The 18,288-nt window shown below is 43.6% G+C and overlaps 1 protein-coding gene across 3 annotated transcripts in view; it reads left to right on the top strand.

Moving 5' to 3' along the window:
• ACOX1 (acyl-CoA oxidase 1) overlaps positions 1-18,288 on the top strand; it is a 32,894-nt gene that overhangs the window by 2,526 nt on the left and 12,080 nt on the right. Inside the window, exons 2-3 of one of the 3 annotated variants that reach the window (XM_054535141.2) lie at positions 2,758-2,918; positions 15,904-16,064. In XM_054535141.2, the coding sequence (XP_054391116.2) occupies positions 2,854-2,918; positions 15,904-16,064 (226 nt within the window). In that variant the 5' untranslated portion in view covers positions 2,758-2,853. 3 annotated transcript variants of the gene reach the window in all.

The following is an 18,288-nucleotide window of genomic DNA, read 5'->3' as shown; positions in this document are numbered from 1 at the left end:
AATGGTCTTTTTTGTTTTTAAAGTTTGTAACTCATGGCTGTGGGGATATTGAGATAGAGTAACTCCTAGAAGATTATGTTACTGATACCTGTGCTGTGTTTGTAAATTTGAAAAAATTAGTAAGATTTTATTCCTTCTTGAAATGTCAGGAAAAAAAGTGGGTTTTGTGTGTGTGTATGTGTGTGTGTGTGTGTGTGTGAATGGATGGTGCAATGCATTTCAAAGCTGATACAGATGATTTCATAACCTGTGACCTGTTGATAATGTGAACCAGACTTGAGTGAGGTCACAATGAAATAGAACAAAGTCCTTTATGCGGGTTAAAGATTGATGGACACCAGGAAGTTATTTGGTGTATCATTTTTCATGTGAAGTATTAAAAGACAAACTTTAACACACCCTTTGACACACTTCCAATGTCCTTAGGATTTGACAAGGAGATCAGTTTTTAAGTTAGAGAAGGGGTTTGTAAATGAGTCCTGGAAATTATCACATGCCATCGAGTTAAAGCCTCGGTTATATAATCTCATCGATTATAACTCACACCAGTGTTTTGTGTACCACTAAGAAAGAAAGAATGCTGCCAGTTAACCATGACATGCTATTAATTGTGAAATACATCACCTTTCTTTCTTTCATTTCTTTCTTTCTTTCTTTCTCTTTCTCTTTCTCTTCCTCTTTCTGTCTTTTTCTTTCTTTCTCTCTCTCTCTGCATTTCCATTTATTTCCATTATCAGCAGGTGAAGAGGCACCTGCCACCTCACCTAGCTAATTTTTGTATTTTTAGTAGAAACGGGGTTTCATCATGTTGGCCAGGCTGGTCTCGGACTCCTGGCTTTGTGATCCACCCGCCCCTTCCTCCCAAAATGCTGGAATTACAGGCATAAGCCACTGCGCCTGGCTGAGAGAACATTTTTTACTGATGTTAATGAGCAGCTTCTATTGACTTAAACACATGATTAGGACGCAGAAGTCGTTCCCTCTGGTGGAATCTATAATGATTACATTAACTCATTTTGATTAATTAGAAATATTCATATCTAAGAGCATCCATGTTGAGAGTTTTTTGTTTCTAAGCGGATTATGATTTATGTAAGATAGAAAAGACAATGGGGCTGGGCATGGTGGCTCATGCCTGTAATCCCAGCACTTTGGGTGGCTGAGGTGGGCAGATCACTTGAGGCCAGGCCACTTCATGACCAGCCTGGCCAACATGGCAAAACGCCTTCTCTACTAAAATACAAAATTAACCGGGCTTGGTGGCACACGCCTATAATCCCAGCTACTTGGGAGGCTGAGGCATGAGAATCACTTGAACATAGGAGGCAGAGGTTGCCGTGAGCTGGGATCATACCACTGTACTCCAGCCTGGGCAACAGAGGGAGACTGTCTCCAAAAAAAAGAAAAAAAAAGAAATGGTGGGGATAACCATGTAGTACTTATTTAGGAAATAGGAAAATAAGAGTATATTGTGTTTACTATTATTTCTTTCTTTCTTTTTTTTTTTTTTTTTTCCGAGACGGAGTCTCGCTCTGTCACCCAGGCTGGAGTGCAGTGGTGCAATCTCGGCTCACTATAAGCTCCGCCTCCCGGGTTCACGCCATTCTCCCACCTCAGCCTCCTGAGTAGCTGGGACTACAGGTGCCCACCACACCCGGCTAATTTTTTTTTTGTATTTTTAGTAGAGACGGGGTTTCACCATGTTAGCCAGGATGGTCTCGATCTCCTGACCTCATGATCTGCCCGCCTCGGCCTCCCAAAGTGCTGGGATTACAGGCGTGAGCCACCGCGCCCGGCTACTATTATTTCTTCTAAGGTGGTGGTTTGGTTTCAGGGTCCCCCAGCACTGCAATGGCAGCCTATCCGTTCTCTCATTTAGTTCATGCTCTGCTCATTGCACAGGTCAGGATAAACTGGTACTAACATTGCTTCCTAATCATCTGTTAAGAAGTCATGAAGATCAGTTAGATGAGATGTATTTTGTACTTTAAACTTTTTAGATATTAGCTTTGTCAAAGTACAAAATTGATCCCTATAAAATCTATGACACAGCACAGCCAAGGTCAACTACTTTGGATTCTGTTTTGTAAGAAGAGAGTTGAGGACTAAATTTCAATGTGATGTAGAGTTAATCTGTAGTAATGTTCATTTACCATTGGGGATAAATTTTTACATGCCCACATTACTTATTGTAAACCCTGAAGACCTTTAGAGATGTATGATTCTGCCCTGGAATATGTATTTACTCTTCTGGATATTTGCTTATATTATCTAGGGAAACATAGTTGAAATTATTTCTTCCTTGGAGCTCTTGTTAACAGCTCTATAAATAAGTGTTCTATGGAATTACTTTTGCTCTTTGAAACAAACAAGTAAAACCTAAATAAAGCAAAAAAAACACAAAAAACAAAAAACACATTCTAAAAAATTCAACCAATCAAACCAGCAAATAACACCAACAACCTCCCCTTCCAAAAATTAGAGATGTTTTTATGCTAAAACTTAGGTAGAATTTGCTTAGTGGATTAAATGTAAATATGAAATGAATTGTGGCCTTGAAATAATTAGAAGAAGATCATCAGGTTCTGCTGTTGGCTTTTTAGGTAGTAAAATGGTAAATCTTATATGTAATTTCATAAGAAGAGGGTTTACATTTTCCTGACCTTCTCCTTGAAGGCCAAAGCTGTTTGGCAAGAAGGGGTTATAGGATGCAGTTTCTAAAGGAAGGCTGAGATCCTTTTCTTTTCTCTCCTGTAGACTACATTTGGTCAATTTTGTGGAACCTGTGGGCCTCAATTACTCCATGTTTATTCCTACCTTGCTGAATCAGGGCACCACTGCTCAGAAAGAGAAATGGCTGCTTTCATCCAAAGGACTCCAGATAATTGGCACCTACGCCCAGACGGAAATGGGCCACGGTTAGTCCACGTTGAGGGTCTCTGGGTAACCCACCTCAGGACATCAGTTAACAGTGATTGCCGGCATTTGATTTTTTTCTGCTGCTACCTGTTTGGGATTTTATTTTTAAGTTGTTAAGTCAAAATTCAGCTTCTTGTTTTCTCCTAGATAGTTTCCCCGGAAACTGGTCCAGGGCTCTGGCCTATAAACATTTTTCACTGTTATTTCCTAAAGCCTTTTATTATTGAACAGTTTGAAAAGATGGGGTTTACAGTACAGCAGGGAACCCCATTATGTTACTCTGGGTCTAATGAGTAAAGACTTTGTTGGAAATTCTTCAGAGGGTTAGTGCCTCAGCAATATCTGGAAAGTGCCTCTCTGCTCTAATGCAGCTAAAGCTGTGGATTTTAATGGGGGCAGCAGGCAGTGGCAGCTGCCTGTCTCATGTCATTGCCCACTAGCAGGGTTATAAGGCAGTTTGGAAAAGAGTCCATGATTCTCTTCATCTGACTTCAGTCTTTTTAGACATTTTTTCCCCTACATGTCTGGGAACTCTTGTGTTGCCAGTAATTCTTTGTTAAATTGTTCCTAAATGTCTGGCTTCCTTCAAAAAGTTTTGCTTTTGATCTTAATGTGAAATAGGTTTGTTTTCATAGACAAGGCCATTGGCAGGTTTGAGTGTTTGGAATTTGAACTGCCAAGCCTCATGTCTAATTATCAAAATGGTAGGAGTAAAGAAAGGGAAAGAAAAAGGGATGCAGATATCAGGGAAACATCATTTTGTGTTTGATTACTGAATTCAATATGTGAATTGGTTTAAGGAAAATGTTATTTATTGTCATCTCCATGGGGACTGCAGCTTTCTGGTCATGATTTGATGTTCCAGACACTTTACTAAACACTCAAGACTTCAACTTCAAGATGGTCAGTACTGAAATTATAAGCCTGAAAGAAAGGTTTGTAAAGGAAGATAAAATTCTGTTTTTTGTTTTTTTTTTTTTTTTTTTTTGAGACAGTTTTGCTTTTTTTGCCCAGACTGGAGTGCAATGGCGCGATCTCGGCTCACTGCAACCTCCGCCTCTGGGTTCAAGTGATTCTCCTGCCTGAGCCTCCTGAGTAGCTGGAATTACAGGCGCTCACCACCATGCCCGGCTAATTTTGTATTTTTAGTAGAGGCGTGGTTTCTCCATGTTGGCCAGGCTGGTCTTTAACTCCTGACCTCAGGTGATCTGTCCACCTTGGCCTCCCAAAGTGCTGGGATTACAGGCGTGAGCCACCGCACCTGGCTGACAGATAAGATCCTTTTTTTTTTGGGAGACGGAGTCTCACTCTGTCGCCCAGGCTGGAGTGCAGTGGCGCCATCTCGGCTCACTGCAAGCTCCGCCTCCTGGGTTCACGCCATTCTCCTGCCTCAGCTCCTGAGTAGCTGGGACTACAGGCGCCCGCCACCATGCCCGGCTAATTTTTTGTATTTTAGTAGAGATGGGGTTTCACTGTGTAAGCCAGGATGGTCTTGATCTCCTGACCTCGTGATCTGCCCTCCCAAAGTCCTGGGATTACAGGCGTAAGCCACTGCGCCTGGCCTGAGAGATAAGATTCTTTATGTAGTCCTCCTCGCTTGGAGTATCTGTGTGTTTGTGTACATGCATGCGTGGTGTGTGTGTGTGTGTTGTAATTTTGAAGTAGCTTTGTGGTACAGAACTGTGTTTCAGTATTCATCATTATAGAATTTATTTGACTTAACAGTCATGCTGTTCATAGGAGGCATAAGATGTGAAATAGTCTGAGGCTAATGGATTTGTTAAGTATACCTCTTGTTGGTCTAATGCTTCTGCCTCATTTGTAAAGTAATATCACAAATATGTATTTGTCCTTTTTTTTTGAGTCGGAGTCTCATCCCGTGCCCCAGGCTGAAGTGCAGTGGAGTGATCTCAGCTCACTGCAACCTCCAGCTCCTGGGTTCAAGCGATTCTCCTGCCTCAGCCTCCTGAGTAGCTGGGATTACAGGCGCCCGCCACCATGCCCAGCTAATTTTGCTATTTTTGGTAGAGACGGGGTTTGGCCATTTTGGCCAGGCTGGTCTCAAACTCCTTACCTCAGGTGATCCACCCGCCTCAGCCTCCCAAAGTGCTGGGATTATAGGTGTGAGCCACCACACCTGGCCTGCCCTAATTTTTGAAAGGAGAGAGGAAGAAAGGAAGACTTGAACTATACTGGTTTGAGGCGAACAGAAGTTGGACAGAGATCCTATATGGCTGTGGGCAAGTTTGCATTTGTTAGAGTTTTCATTCCCTTATTGCTTTTAGTTTTGGTTTTTTTTTTTTTTTTTTTTTTGAGACGGAGTTTCGCTCTTGTTGCCCAGGCTGGAGTGCAATGGCGCGATCTCGGCTCCCCGCAACCTCCGCCTCCCAGGTTCAAGTGATTCTCCTGCCTCTCCCTCCCTAGTAGCTGGGATTACAGGCATGTGCCACCACGCCTGCTAATTTTATATTTTCAGTAGAGACGGGGTTTCTCCATGTTGGTCAGGCTGGTCTCGAACTCCCGACCTCAGGTGATCCTCCCGCCTCGGCCTCCCAAAGTGCTGGGATTACAGGTGTGAGCCACCATGCCCGGCTAGTTTTGGGTATTTTCTTGTATTTGAACTAATGTTGTCTTAATCTCTGTGGTTTAGAGAACAGTGTCCTAAGATTAGTTTTTTTCTTGCTGGAATTTTGCTAATTCATATTGCTGTTCTTGGTTGACGACTGATCTTTTCCTTGGAAATAAGTCAGGTTGGTTAATTTGCATCACGTGACAGTTTTACCTTATATGGAGTACACAAAAAGTCAACATCCAGGAGATCGGCAATAGAGCAGCTTATATAGAATGAGATCTAACTATTTAAATTCTGAGACTTTGGAAAATGGATCAACAGTGAACAGTGATTATCTAACGCGGTCTCACGGAAGCAGCTGTAACTTTGGGTTTGGGATTCTTTCACTTCTGGGTAGCTGCTGAGAAGTGAAGGGGCTCAGAAGTGTTCAGGTTGACTCCATGTTCCTTCCAAATCCTAAAATTCAGTCACCTACAGAAAGTCTCAGTCACCAGCATTATCCTTCTTTCTAGAGTGTGTCTTCTTTCCTCTAAGGACATGAAGAAACTCGGATATACACTTGCCCTGTGGGTCTGGGAGCCTTAATCAAAGGCAGAGGGCTGAGCCTGGGTGATGGGCTTACCTCCCTGGAGTTCTGGGATTAAAGGAACAGCCTGGGGAACTGGGTCCATGTTATCATCCTGACCATATGTTTCTTTAGGCCACAAAACAGGTCGTTTGTTTGCTCTTCACAGATATCTAATCATTTCAAGATCTGGCCACTTCTGGAGATTCTTCTTGCTTTGTTTTCCTTGTTGGCTTGCTTGCTCGCTTCCTTCCTTTCTTCTTTTTTTTTTTGGAGTCTCATGTTGCCCAGGCTGGAGTGGTGCAATGGTACAATCTCGGCTCACTGCAACCTCCATCTCCCTGGTTCAAGTGATTCTCCTGCCTCAGCCTCCTGAGTAGCTGGGATCACAGGTGTGCACCACCATACCTGGCTAATATTTATATTTTTAGTAGAGACAGGGTTTCACCATGATGGCCAGGCTGGTCTTGAACTCCTGACCTCAGGCGATCCGCCCACCTCGGCCTCCCAAAGTGCTGGGATTACAAGTGTGAGCCACTGCACCCGGCCTCTTTCTCTCTCTCTTTCTATCTTCTTCCCTTCCTCCGTTCCTTTTGTTCCTTTCTTTCTTTATTCCTCACCCGTGGACTCAGGTCACATTGCCTTGTTTCCTATTACCATCAATTTAGGAATATAGAGATTGTATGATACATAGTTATCCTTGAAGTTGATGCAGTATCTTGGCAAATTGCCATCATTAACACTTAAATATGAAATAAAGCACCTTTCTTTGAAACTGGAAAGAGGTAGTAAACTTGATTTGTAAGTCATCAGTCTTTACTGCACCTCTGTTGCCCTCTCTCCCTAGGCTCAACAGTCTCCTCTTCCCTCTGCCCAAGTGATTCTCTTCCCTGTTGGACTTCTCATGAGACTTGCTTCCCTGGGGATTTGGGCTAAATTTCACCAATATTAGTGATAATAATATAAACTTTATGAAAGCTGTATTCTGGCCAGGCGTGGTGGCTCACGCCTGTAATCCCAGCACTTTGGGAGGCCAACGTGGGTGGATCACCTGAGGTCGGGAGTTTGAGACCAGCCTGACCAACATGGAAAAACTCCGTCCCTACTAAAAATACAAAATTACCTGGGTGTGGTGGTGCGTGCCTGTAATCCCAGCTACTAGGGAGGCTGAGGCAGGAGAAGCATTTGAACCTGGGAGGTGGAAGTTGTGGTGAGCCGAGATCACGCCATTGCGCTCTAGCCTGGGTAACAACAGCGAGACTCCGTCTCAATAAATAAATAAATAAATAAATAAATAAAACGCTGTATTCTTTGGGGTCATACTTCTGGAATACCTCTCAGAAATGAATTACTATATTGAGGGACATGAGCATTTTAGAGCTTTTGCTGCATAGTTTGAGGCTTTTCCTGAAACACAGAACCAGTTGACAATATATTTAGCAAGCTCTGTACCTGTATTTCCACAGCTCCATCAACGTGGTCACTTTAATTTATTTTGCTACTTTAACATATTTCTTTTTTCTTTTTTTTTTTTTTTGAGATGGAGTTTTGCTCTTGTTGCTCAGGCTGGAGTGCAATGGCATGATCTCGGCTCACCACAACCTCTGCCTCCCGTGTTCAAGCGATTCTCCTCCCTCAGTCTCCTGAGTAGCTGGGATTATAGGCATGCGTCACCACGCCCGGCTACTTTTGTATTTTTAGTAGAGACGGCGTTTCTCCATGTTGGTCAGGCTGGTCTCGAACTCCTGACCTCAGGTGATCCGCCCACTTCGGCCTCCCAAAGTGCTGGGATTATAGGCATGAGCCACTGCACATGGCCTACTTTAATATATTTCTTTTTTTTGTTTTGTTTTGAGGCGGAGTCTCGCTCTGTCGCCCAGGCTGGAGTGCAGTGGCACAATCTCCACTCGCTGCAAGCTCCGCCTCCTGGGTTCACGCCATTCTCCTGCCTCAGCCCCCCAAGTAGCTGGTACTACAGGCACCCTCCACCATGCCCAGCTAATTTTTTTTTTTTTTTTTTTGTATTTTTAGTAGAGATGGGTTTTCACTGTGTTAGCCAGGATAGGCTCGATATCCTGACCTCGTTATCCGTCCGCCTCAGCCTCCCAAAGTGCTGGGATTACAGGCGTGAGCCACTGCACCTGGCCTACTTTAATATATTTCTAAGAGTTAATGTTTTAATTTCCCATTACTAGTGAGCCTGGATGTTATTACATGTTTTGATTTACGGTTTGCGTTTTCTATGTATAAAATAGGGTTTTTCAGCTGGGTGCAATGGCTCTCGCCTGTAATCCCAGCACTTTGGGAGGCCAAGGTGGGTGGATCACTTGAGATCAGGAGTTTGAGACCAGCCTGGCCAACATGGTGAAACCTGTCTGTGCTAAAAATATAAAAATTAGCTGGGAGTGGTGGTGGCACCTGTAATTCTAGCTGCTCGGAAGGCTGAAGCAGGAGAATCCCTTGAACCTGGGAGGTGGAGGTTGCAGTGAGCTGAGATCGTGCCACTGCACTCCAGCCTGGGCGACAGAGTGACACTCTGTCTCAAAAAAATATATATATACACATATATATATATAAATATATAAAAATATATATATTTCTTTTTTTTATTATTTTCTGCTTTGTTAAATGTTTTTGCTTTATATATTTAACATATCCTTCTCTGCATAGGTATAAATTTTATCTTTTCCATAACTTGAATAGTTATCTTTCTTCTGGGTTTGTTTTTTTTTTTTTTTTTTTTTTTTTTGAGACATAGTCTTCCTCTGTCACCAGGCTGGAGTGCAGTGGCATAATATTGGCTCACTGTAACCTCCTCCTCCTGGGTTCAAAGCCATTCTCCTGGCTTAGCCTCCTGAGTAGCTGGGATTACAGGTGCCCACCACCACACCCAGCTAATTTTTGTATTTTTAGTAGAGATGGGGTTTCACCATGTTGGTCAGGATGGTCTCGATCTCCTGATCTCATGATCCACCCGCCTCGATCTCCCAAAGTGCTGTGATTACAGGCGTGAGCCACCACGCCCGGCCTCTTCTGTTTTCTTCTAATATTTTTGTTTGGTTTCTGTTTAATGATTTGACTTGTATATGATACAGAGTGAGAATGAATCTCATGGTTTTCTAGATTTTTTTTTGTACTTCTTTTTTCTTTTTTTTGAGAGACAGGAGTCTCACTCTGTCACCCAGGCTGGGGTGCAGTGGCACAGCTTCTGAGATTTCTAATGTTCATTATTAACTAGTGGCTTTTTCCCATTATTATCTTATTCCCATTATGTCCTTTCTGGTTTGTCTTAGAGTTTTATAATAGGTTAAATTTATTTCTGGAACCTTAAATATATTACATTGATAGGTTTATTTCTTTCTTTGTTTTCCTTCTAACATAAATTTTGACCACTGGTGCTTTATAAAACTTTTTTGAGACAGAATCTTGCACTGTCACCTGGGCTGGAGTGCAGTGGCACGATCTTGGCTGACTGCAACCTCAGCCTCCCCAGTAGCTGGAATTACAGGTGCCCGCCACCACGCCCAGCTAATTTTTTGTATTTTTAGTAGAGATGGGGTTTCACCATGTTGGCCAGGCTGGTCTCAAACTCCTGACCTCGTGATTCGCCCACGTCGGCCTCCCAGAATGCTGGGATTACAGACGTAAGCCACCATGCCCAGCCAAGACTTTTTACTTTATTTTTATTTTTATTTTTTATTTTTTTATTTTTATTTTTTATTTATTTTTAAGACGGAGTCTCGCTCTATTGCCCAGGCTGGAGTGCAGTGGTGTGATTTCAGCTCACTGCAACCTCCGCCTCCCGGGTTCAAGCAATTCTCCTGCCTCAGCCCCCTGAGTAGCTGGGACTACAGGCGCACACCACCATGTTCAGCTAATGTTTGTATTTTTAGTAGAAACGGAGTTTCACCATGTTGGTCAGGCTGGTCTCGAACTCCTGACCCCATGATCCGCCCGCCTCAGCCTCCCAAAGTGCTGGGATTACAGGCATGAGCCACCACGCCTGGCCTTTATTTTTTTATTTTACTATTTTCATTTATTTTTTTTCTTTTTCGAGACGGAGTCTTGCTCTGTCACCCAGCCTGGAGTGCAGTGGCATGATCTCAGCTCACTGCAACTTCTGCCTCCCAGGTTCAAGTAATTCTTCTGCCTTAGCCTCCCGAGTAGCTGGGATTACAGGCACGTGCCACCATGCCCATCTAATTTTTGTATTTTTAGTAGAGATGGGGTTTCACCATGTTGGCCAGGCTGGTCTCGAACTCTTGACCTCAGGTGATCCGCCTGCCTCAGCCTCCCAAAGTGCTGGGATTACAGGAGTGAGCCATCGGGCCTGGCGTATTTTTATTTTTGAAAGACAGGTTCTTGCTCTGCTGCCCAGGCTGGAGTGCAGAGGTTTGATCATAGCTCACTGCAGCCTTGATCTCCTAGACTGAAGGGATCCTCCTGCCTCAGCCTCCCGAGTAGCTGAGAGTATAGGCTCATGACACCGTGCCCAGTTGATTTTTTAAATTTTTAGTAGAGATAGGCTCTTGCTGTGTTGCCCAGGCTTGTAAGGTATTAAAAAATCTGATAGGATAAGCCTACTGTTGTTACATTTAAAGATACGTGTATTTGGTATTCAAGCTTGCTTATTCTAGATGAATTCTGATCTGAATCTGTCAGATTCTAAAAAAAAATTCCACAGGAATTAAATGTTTTTTTTTCTCCTTCTCTATCTGGAATTTTAAGTTAGTTTTATATTGAAGCCTTGTCTTTTCTTGGGAAGCTATTTCTTTCCTGTTATTTTTATCTTCTTTTTTTCCCACCCTATTAGGTATTTATCTTTTTTCTGGGTTTTTTTTGTTTGCTTGTTTGTTTTTTTGAGACAGAGTCTCGCTGTGTTGCCCAGGCTGGAGTGCAGTGGCGTGATCTCGGCTCACTGCAAGCTCCGTCTCCTGGGTTCACGCCATTCTCGTGCCTCAGCCTCCCGAGTAGCTGGGACTACAGGCGCCTGCCACCACGCCCGGCCAATTTTCTTGTATTTTTAGTAGAGATGGGGGTTTCGCCGTGTTAGCCAGGATGGTCTTGATCTCCTGACCTCGTGATGCACCCTCCTCGGCCTCTCAAAATGCTGGGATTACAGGTGTGAGCCACCACGCCTGAGTGCTGTTAATTTTTTTTCCCTTATAGCCTGCAGCTTTTCTCAATTCACTTATTGTGGTATTTTGTTGACATTGTTAATTTCCTAGGATGATACTCATGCTTTCTACAGAGCTGCTTTTTATTTCTTCCTTTCTCATATATGATTAGTCTAATTGGTTTTTCCTCAGTATTGATTGTTAGCCTTTCCAGCCTTGTATCATGTGGAAAGAGAGGCTGGGGATGCCTTTTGATGTTTTGGTTTTAAAAGAGCTGACTCTAGCGCTTCACTAAGTATAATGTTGGTGCTTCGTAATTTTACGATAAATTATTTAAAAATAATATCTTTATCATGCATAACCAGCTTTTAAAACAAATACTTGGCTTAAGTCAAAAAACTATGCAGTTCACGTTCTCCTTGTAACATTTCTAAATTTCATCCACATCTGAATAATGCTTGTCTTAGTTGGAAGAAATGTTTTTTTCCTGAAAACATTCTTTAGTGTCAGAAGCATTCGTGATTATAGTGGTTTTACTCCTGCCCTATTGAGCGCATTTGTTGTAACCCTTAGCGTGCATCTTCGCTCTGTGGTTCACTCAGATGTAAACCTTCCAGAGTCTGATGGGTGCTTGATAGTGGCCTTTCCTTCACCAGGAATTGCTCTGATTTCTAGTGAAGTAAAATAACCTTCCATGAAAGCATGAAAAGTATCTGGTCCCAGGTTTCAGTCCTAACTCAGTTTTTGCCTTCCAAGTTCTAAGTGCACATTGATTTGTCTTCCTAGACGGTACTCAAAAGGCTGGGGACAGTTGATATTTCTGTTTGAGTGAAAGGCACTCTCATCCCATGAATGTGTTTTTCTTGGGATATCCGCTATTAATTTTTTTTTTTTTTTTTTTTTTTTTTTTGAGATGGAGTCTTGCTCTGTCCCCCAGGCTAGAATGCAGTGGCGCGATCTTGGCTGACTGCAACCTCCGCCTCCCAGGTTCAAGCAATTCTGCCTCACCCTCCTGAGTAGCTGGGATAACTAGCGCCTGCCACCACGCCCAGCTAATTTTTGTATTTTTAGTAGACATGGGGTTTCACCATGTTGCCCAGGCTGGTCTCGAACTCCTGACCTCAAGTGATCCGCCCACCTTGGCCCCCCAAAGTACTGGGATTATAGGCGTGAGCCACCATGCCTGGCCTTTTTTTTTTTTTAATTTTGAAATGATTGTAGAGTCATAGGAAGTTACAAAAATAGTACCAAGAAACCCTGTGAACCCGTCACCGAGTCTCTACCAGTGGTGACACCTTGTGGGATTTCCATTTTCAAGGCTTCCAAGGACAGCCCTGGCTTTTTCAGCATGTCTTTTTAGCATCTTCATTACAGTCACAGTCTTTTTTTTTTCTTTAGATAGAGTCTTGCTCTATCGCCAGGATGGAGTTCAGTGGCGTGATCTCCATTCACTGCAGCTTCCGCCTCCCGGGTTCAAGGATTCTTCTGCCTCAGTCTCCCGAGTAGCTGGGATTACAGGCTGGTGCTGCCACACCCGGCTAATTTTTGTATTTTTAGTAGAGAGGGGTTTCACCTTGTTGGCCAGGATGGTTTCGATCTCCTGATCTCATGATCCGCCCACCTTGGCCTCCCAAAGTGCTGGGATTACAGGCGTGAGCCACCGCGCCTGGCCTGCAGTCACAGTCCTTAGTCCATGCTATGCTTGTGCAATAATTTCCCCAGCTAGGAGACAGGACTAGGTGACAAGGTTCTTTTTTTAAAAAATAGGTTTAGGGGGTACAAGTGCCATTTCCTTACATGTATATATTATGTAATGGTGAAGTCTGGGATTTTGCAGTACCCATTGCCCAAATAGTGAACATAGTACCCAGTAGGTAACTTTTCAGGCCTCATACCCCTCCCATCCTCCCACATTCTGGAGCCTCCAGTGTCTGTTTTGTTCGTTGTTTTTTGTTTTTTGAGACAGAGTCTCTGTCGCCCAGGCTGGAGTGCAGTGGCACCATCGTGGCTCACTGCAACTTTTGCCTCCTGGGTTCAAGTGATTCTCCTGCCTCAGTCTCCCAAGTAGCTGGGATTACAGGTGCCCACCACCACGCCCAACTGATTATTGTATATTTAGTAGAGATGGGGTTTCACCCTGTTGACCAGGCTGGTCTTGAACTCCAGCCTCAGGTGATCCCCCTGTCTCGGCCTCCCAAAGTGCTGAGATTATATTCGTGAGCCACCGTGCCTGGCCCCTGTGTCTGTTACTCCATTCTGCGTGTCCATGTTTACCCCTTGCTCAGCTCGCATGGTGATGAGATTCTTGTCCTTGTTTTGCCATTATCTTTTTTCCCTGAGCAAGGCATTTAATCCATCTCAGCCTTAACTTCTCCTCTGTAAAATGAGGGATTCAGTCACACATATTTTGATTTTTCTTTTTCTAAAGTGTGATTGCTTAGCTGAAAGCCCAGCCCCTAGATTGGAAGAAGTGATTGATTAGCCCTTGTCTGAGCAGTGTGCCCTGGTTATTTTCCTCCCTACCTTGCAAGGAACAAACAGAAATTTAAAAACTGAAACGTCATTTATGCTCATTTCAAAGACACATAGAATGATAAGAGCAATATGGAGTTGACGGATTTGGAGCTGGCAATTAAACAGAATACCAGTAATGTGGGAAAATGCAAAGGCATATAGAACGACTTCCTATCCTTAGCAGAAATTCACACAGAATCCTGTCCCCTGCACGTTTTAAGTGGAAAAGAATGACCCCAGAAAGTGGATTTAAAACTAATAAAGCTAAGATGTTTATTATCATTAGTGATAATTTCTGTATAATTGTCACGGAGAGCTTATGCATGAATCTGTAACTTGTCATTATTATGGTCTTCACTAGAAATTGCATGTCTTTTTTAATTTCTGAAATAAATTATTGAGATGAAGAGCACTGTCAGTTTTTGTATTAAATTGTTTCAGTAGAGCATGGCCGAATATTTGATATGATGAATCTGAATGAAATGATCAGAGCTATGTGAGGAATGTGGTTCTACGCTGGATGTTTTGTGGACAAAACAGAAAAAAAATCCCAGCCTAGAAGCATTATTGAAGTTGCATTGAGGAAAAACTATAATCTGGGGGTCATATTGTCACTCTGAGAGAACTACTATGTACTGTCTCGCTTTCTCATCAGAGGAAATCCTTGTACCAGTACCACTCAAATTCTCTGTTCTCCAACTCCTGGCCTTAAGCGATTCTTCTCAAGCGATTCTGCCTCAGCATCCCAAGTAGCTGGGATTACAGGCACGTGCCACCACACCCAGCAAATTCTCCATTCTATACAACTTCTTCTTTTTTTTTTTTTTTTTTTTTTTGAGACAGAGTCTCGCTCTGTTGCCCAGGCTGGAGTGCAGTAGTGTGATCTCGGCTCACTGCAACCACCGCCTCCCAAGTTCAAGCATTTCTCCTGCCTCAGCCTCCCAAGTAGCTTGGATTACAGGCATGTGCCACCATGCCCGACTGATTTTGTATTTTTAGTAGAGATGGGGTCTCACCATGTTGGTCAGACTGGTCTCAAACTCCTAACCTCAGGTGATCTGCCCACCTCAGCCTTTCAAAGTGCTGGGATTACAGGCATGAGCCACAGTACCCGGACTTTTTTTTTGTATTTTTAGTAGAAACGGAATTTCGCTATGTTGGCTAGGCTGGTCTCAAACTCCTGACCTCAAGTGATCCGCCTGCCTGAGCCTCCCAAAGTGCTGGGATTACAGGTGTGAGCCACCACGCCTGGCCCTATACAACTTTACAAATTCTCTCTTTTTTTTTTTTTTTTTTTTTTTTTTGAGATGGAGTCTCACTCTGTTGCCCAGGCTAGAATGCAGTGGTGTGATCTTAGCTCACTGCAACCTCTGCCTCCTGGGTTGGAGCAATTCTCCTGCCTCAGCCTCCCGAGTAGCTGGGATTACAGGTGTGCGCCACCACACCTGGCTAATTTTTGTATTTTTAGTAGAGACAGGGTTTCACCATGTTGGCCAGGCTGATCTTGAACTCCTGACCTCAGGTGATCCACCCACCTCGGCCTCCCAGAATGCTGGGATTATAGGTGTTAGCCACTGCACCTGGCCAATTCTCTCTTATTTATTTATTTTTTTGAGACAGAGTGTCACTCTGTCACCCAGGCTGGAATGCAGTGGGCGTGATCTCGGCTCACTGCAACCTCTGCCTCCTAGGTTCAAGCGATTTGCCTACCTCAGCCTCCCAAATAGCTGGGACTACTGGCTGGCGCCACCATGCTTGGCTGATTTTTGTATTTTTAGTAGAGTCGGGGTTTTGCCATGTTGGCCAGGCTGGTCTCGAACTCCTGACTTAAGGTGATCTGACCGCCTTGGCCTCCCAAAGTGCTGAGATTGTAGGCGTGAGCCACTGCACCGGCCTCTCAAATTTTCTTTATTTCCTTTGATTTAATTCCTGGGCTAGGATCCTCTGCCTTGCACGTGTGGTTTTGTACTGCATTGGCTTTGGAATCAGTAACCAATCCCTGTCCTCGTACTCCTTGCTGACTCAGGAAAAATGGAAATTAACAAGAGTTATAAAGTAATACAGAAAGGGACAGTGCTCCCATCTATGATTAAGTGCACGCAACTAATTCATACTTAAGGTTTTTTTGTCTCCTTCCCTTGCTCTATTTAAATTGCTGATTCTCTTACACCTGATGACTCTTCTCTCAAATGCTCATCCTTGATAATTCCTCGAAGTTTTGTGCACCGAGGGCGGCCTGAGCCTCTGGATCTTCACTTGGGCATGTTCCTGCCCACCTTGCTTCACCAGGCAACTGCGGAGCAGCAGGAGCGCTTCTTCATGCCCGCCTGGAACTTGGAGATCATTGGCACTTATGCCCAGACAGAGATGGGTCATGGTATGGAGTATTCAGTCTACCTTCTGGGTTGGGTGGGCCCCTGTGAGCTTACCATGTGTGGAGTGCCCACCATGTGCCATCGATGGTGTGTCGATGTTCTATGGTCTGTTTAAATGAGCTCTTTTTGCAGAGTCCAGGTTTTGGTATAGACACTGCTTTGGTGAGTGGGAATTAAAGGCCGTGATAGTGATGAAATGATTGTCCTTTTTATACCATAGTTCCCCTTCAGAGGGTCAAGAATTGCAAATCAGGCCTTATTTACCAAGTGGTTTTTCAGTGTTACTGAGGTTGTATAGAATCTGTGTGCGTATACAACCCGAAGCTGTTTTTTTTTTCGTTCCTATCTGATTACCTTTACTACTGATACCTTAATGAGTACAAATTCCAGAAGAAATAGAAATAATAGTTTGTGTACTCTTGGATTTGCTTGAGGGAAATGAGTAGCTTATAACTGAAGTGTGTGACATTTTGGAGTTATTTGTACTTTGAGTCAATCAGTAGTTCTGCAAGTGACTTGGCTGGAGAGTGAAAAAACCAAGATAAGCCGAACTTGCAGGCATTTGGTTTCAGACTCTGTATCTCCACCTTTCATTGATCTTTCCACCCCCCACCTGCTTTCTTCATGCACCTGGGTGGGCTGGAGGTGGCCGCTGTTCCTCTTTGTATCTTCTCTGAATTGGGTCCGTGTTTGCCATTCATTTGCTTCTGGCTTCTCTTTTTCTGCTCTGACGTTTCAGAAAAACTGGTCTAGTGTGTATTTGCTGCTTGCTCCTTATTTCTATACAGCTGCTGCTTTTTATTTGGTGTTGAATAGTATTTTACAGGATTTTCATGAGACTCCAAGTGGAATACTATTTGTTTCAGTTGTGCTTTTGGAAACATTTTGTCCTTATCTGTTCTGTTTAATGTTATCTGCTTTTCTGTAAAAGCTGCTTCTTTGATGAAAGATGTCTGTGTCTGATTTGTTGACTCCCACTCGGGAAAGTTGTGGATTGCACATAAGTTGGTTATTCAACTTGGAAGCTTCTAAATGTTTCAAAGTGCGTTTAATGAGGTCTAAGCGTTATGAAAGCAGATTGGTAAAAGGTTCCCAACGTTTGCTTTAGTACAGTATTTTTGTAGAGACTGCCACCTAGAACATTTTTCTATGACTCTTTTCAAATAATTTTGGTATATTTGTGTTAAGATTTAAAACATAAGATCCTATCCCAGTACACATAAGAAACTGGAAACTCTTCCTCGCCACATTAATGAACCAGCAGGACTAAGTTAGGCCTGCCATTGGAAATCTGTAGGGTCAACTGAGACCTTATTATTGGACCTTTAGGAATTTTTAAAAGTCACATTCCAGGTCATTTCCCCAATAATGGTTATACTTGTATACTTTTTTTTTTTTTTTTGAGACAGAGTCTTGTACTGTCGCCCAGGCTGGAGTGCAGTGGCACGATCTCAGCTCACTGCAAGCTCCACCTCCCGGGTTCACGCCATTCTCCTGCCTCAGCCTCCCGAGTAGCTGGGACTATAGGCACCCACCACCATGCCCGGCTAATTTTTTGTATTTTTAGCAGAGAAGGGGTTTCACCGTTTTAGCCAGGATGGTCTCGATCTCCTGACTTTGTGATCCGCCCGCCTCGGCCCACCAAAGTGCTGGGATTACAGGCGTAAGCCACTGTGCCCAGTTTTAATTTTTTTTTTTTTTTGTATTTTTAGTAGAGACGGGGTTTCACCACTTTAGCCAGGATGGTCTCGATCTCCTGACCTCATGATCCCCCTGCCTCGGCCTCCCAAAGTGCTGGGATTACAGGCTTGAGCCACTGCGCCTGGCCTTTTTTTTTTTTTTTTTTTTTTTTTTGAGATGGAGTCTTGCTCTGCCACCCAGGCTGGAGTGTGGTGGCACAATCTTGGCTCACTGCAACCTCCGCCTCCCGGGTTCAAGCAATTCTCCTGCCTCAGCCTCCTTAGTAGCTGGGACTACAGGCGCACGCCACAAGGCCTGGCTAATTTTTTGTATTTTTAGTAGAGACGGGTTTCACCGTGTTAGCCAGGATGGTCTCGATCTCCTGACCTCGTGATCCACCCGCCTCGGCCTCCTAAAGCCATACATTTTTAATTTATAAGAATTTTGGCTGAAATGTCTTCCTCTCACATGTTATCTCATTCTTCTCATTAGTACGGAATTCAAGAATGTTGAATTGGTGTGGTTAACACAATACATATGACTTGA

The sequence above is a fragment of the Pongo abelii genome, chromosome 19 (genome assembly GCF_028885655.2).
Source record: "Pongo abelii isolate AG06213 chromosome 19, NHGRI_mPonAbe1-v2.0_pri, whole genome shotgun sequence".
NCBI classification, from domain to species: Eukaryota; Metazoa; Chordata; class Mammalia; order Primates; family Hominidae; genus Pongo; species Pongo abelii.
Note: the sequence above shows the minus strand (reverse complement) of the source record. Positions and strands in the feature narration are given on the sequence as shown.